The sequence below is a fragment of the Phaseolus vulgaris genome, chromosome 7, assembly GCF_051622355.1.
Source record: "Phaseolus vulgaris cultivar YP4 chromosome 7, ASM5162235v1, whole genome shotgun sequence".
NCBI classification, from domain to species: Eukaryota; Viridiplantae; Streptophyta; class Magnoliopsida; order Fabales; family Fabaceae; genus Phaseolus; species Phaseolus vulgaris.
Window position 1 is genome coordinate 50550195 of NC_143504.1, and position 3414 is coordinate 50553608.

The 3414-nt window shown below is 32.7% G+C and overlaps 1 protein-coding gene across 1 annotated transcript; it reads right to left on the reverse strand.

Annotated features, from left to right (window-relative positions):
- Positions 1 to 1284: 1284 nt before the first annotated feature.
- On the reverse strand, positions 1285 to 3080 carry PDLP1 (plasmodesmata-located protein 1). Its single transcript, XM_068634616.2, has 2 exons — positions 2150 to 3080; positions 1285 to 1729 (listed from the first exon to the last, which is right to left on the reverse strand). The coding sequence occupies exons 1-2, from the start codon at positions 2892 to 2894 to the stop codon at positions 1599 to 1601; spliced, it is 876 nt and encodes a 291-aa protein (XP_068490717.1). The 5' UTR covers positions 2895 to 3080; the 3' UTR covers positions 1285 to 1598.
- Between the last annotated feature and the right edge of the window lie 334 nt (positions 3081 to 3414).

Here is a 3414-nt window from a genome sequence, read left to right on the forward strand (position 1 = left end):
AGTAGTTTATTATCATCCATATTTTTTTTTATTAGTACCCATCTTCATCAATTCCTAGTCTCTGATTTGGGAATTGCTTTATGCACTCCCTCAATTTGGACCTGCACCCCCTTAAATTTCGAAAACTATTTTACCTTTTTTATAAAGTGACTTTCAGATCATTTGTTCTAGAAATTTTTCCAAAATAAATTCCTAAAATTCATGAAATACATTGTAAAAAAACTTTCCGAAAAATATTTTTAGAATAAACTTTTCAAAACGTATATAATTTTCAGATTATATTTTTTAACACATTTCATGAATAAGTTTTTCAACTATATATTTTCAACTAAAGTTCTTGAATAAGTTTTTAGAACACACTTCATGTGTTTCAGAAAGATTACATGTCACAGAAATTTAAAAAAAAAATAAAACGGTTTTCTTCTTCTAAGTATTGTGTGAGCTACTCTGATACTAGCAGTGACCGCAATGGTGATGACAGCAGTGATGGGTGCATTGAAGGAGAAATTAACGGGACAATTTGATCATTTCACCTAATTATGAGGGTGCATATCCAATTTCAGTGGGGCAGAAAGGAATTTCCCTCCAATTTTTGTAGAGAAATATTATAAAAATCCAGGATGCAGTAAATTTCCCTCAAATTCAACAATTTAAATTACATTTTTTATTTTGTATTCGAAAAGTGTACTATTTGTTAATTTCACAATTCAAAAATCTAAAACATAAAACATTTTAATGAAGTGTACGATAAGATTATGGGGGTAAAAAAAGAAATACCTTCAAATTATTATTGACATCATACATAAACAAATGTGTGGGGTGTTACATTTTTGGGGACAAAAGGAAAAGCAAAAGGTGAAAAATGGCCCCCAAATGCAAGATTGATTACAACTTTTAAGATAAGTAAGAACAAAAATGCAATTATGCAACAATAAAAGCTTCACTATAAGCTTCTACCTAAAGTATTCTTACTACATTTGCCAATATACACGTAAAAAAAGTAAAAGAAAAATTGTGCACTGGTATATTATCAAGTACCGATATATTGACAGTATTAAATTACAATTAAAAAGAAAAATATTTTTTAGAAATAATTTAAAAATTGTATTAATTAAATTGTAGTTATAAACTTGTATCTTTCAAAATTTACGGTTGTTATAATAATATTTTTCTATAATATCATCAAAAAATAATTCCAACCTACTACAATCACTTCAATAGGTCATTTACTTTACACAGTTAATTATTATTTTTTAAAGTATGACTATAGAATGTGATAAAGAATTAGAGATAAACATTCTATCAAATTCAATTTTAAAATCTTTAACTCCAACAAGGTACTATAGTTTTTTTACCTAAATAAAACAGCACCTAGGAACATGTGTCCCACATTTCACTTTCTAAGATTCAGCCATCTCAGAAGCACATCAATTATGGAAAACCAAAAATACAGTGTGATAACTATGGCTTAATTTATCACATTCGAATCCTAACTTTAATGAGTCTTCAAGTATATTCATCTAAGATGTTATATACTTGAATGTAGATAACTCTATATGAACCACCTAGGTATGCATGATATATAAAAGACCAATTTGTCAATACTTTTCACCTTTTTTCTTCAGCAATGACTTGAGAAATAACAAACAAGCAATTAAGAAACCCAAAGCTGCAAACCCTCCCACTGCAAGAGCTACAGTCTTCTGTGTCTCTTGTTGCCCCAGTGATCCTGATCCAATCAAACACATAAGGTTTATTATTATTAGAGTCTTGTGTCTTGAGACATGCACACAACAACAACCATAGGGTGCAAATCTCAAGCAAAACACACCTCTCCTACTACTAAGATCCATTGAACTCCTTCATCAACCCCACTTCTAAATTCACTTATGAAATTAGGCTCATTTTTTCAAACTAAGAACTTGTATCAATTCTCAACAAAGATGACATTATATATCACACACCTTTTTCACCAGATAAAGAAAAACATGTATACTACTTTGCTAAAATCCCTATAAGCTCATTGTGATTTAGCCAAGAAAGCAAGACTGAAAACTGGCATGCATCTTTTAATAATCTCACTGTGAGTAATACTAAGTAGGAAATTGCACCAAATAAGGAAAAGAAGATATTTTCTGTGCTACTCTACCTGCAGAAGATGACCTTCCTTCCTTAGGATAAAAGCTGTAGCTAATGAAGCATTTGTGTAGATAAATTTGTGCAGAAATAGGGTCACCACACTCAGCTTTGGCTTGATCCTCAGCACTCTTCAGACAATCCCCACAATCATCTTTGGCCAAATCACCCTCACACTGGCCCAACACATAGAGAGACTGATAGCTCCCTGTGTAAAACAAGTTTCCAGCATTTTTCACACCACTTTCCACCATACCAAATGCAGAGTCCCTTCTCTCGTCAAACCCATCATCAGAACTATCTTTCTTGGAACCACAAACCTTGTAAAGCAATTGAGTCTCAGGCACCTGCGTGAATCCAACAATTTCATACCTCAGGTAGCATCCAGAAAGCTGAACACGCGAAGCTACCACCTTGCCACACAAGTTTTCAAGCATCTCAGGAATCTTGCTCACGCAGTCGCAGCAAGCAGTGTTTGAGAGGTCCCCTCGGCATTGATACAGACCCATGATCACATTCTGGCCTTCTCCAGAGGTTGTGGTGAAGAAGGCCTTTTTTTCAGATTGTGACACCAAAAAATCCAAGAGGGATTTCAGGTTCCGTGAGTATATCCCAGTTGGGTCCTGTAGTTTCTGCTCTGCACAGCCCTTGAAAACCAAGTTTGTTTCCTCTGCATCTGACATGGGAAGATGAAGGAACCAGAAAACAGTAAAGAAAAAAAGAAAGGGTAGAGAGGAACTTTTTCCGATCATACCCATTTGAGAGATTAAACAAAGTGAAGTTCTTTCTTTTATTTTTTGGTGTGTGGATCTATATCTCACAAGTCACATCGTCCAAGGTTGTTTTTGTGTTTCACACTTTTACATGTTACCATTAATGTTAGGCATTGTTGTTCATCTTGAAGTGATGAATCAAAGGTTAATTAAACAGTAACTGGAAGTGGTTTATTCTGTTTCAAGCTATTTTAATGTGATTGCATGAAAATTTTGACTGGAGCGTGTGAAGAAAAAACTGTTGAATGCATTGACTGAACCTGAACTTATGATACTAATAACTTGAGTCACAGGAAGACCGTGTTCAAGCTTGCCACCGATTCTTAACTTATGACATATTATATTAATATATATATATATATATATAATATAATATAATATTACTTTTGAAAACAGTGAAAAACAACTGTTTACAACCTGAAACAATTTGACATATCAGAATTCATTCTAACTTTAGAATAATTTAATTTAAGATAATTATTAATAAAGTTAATGGTTTTATTAT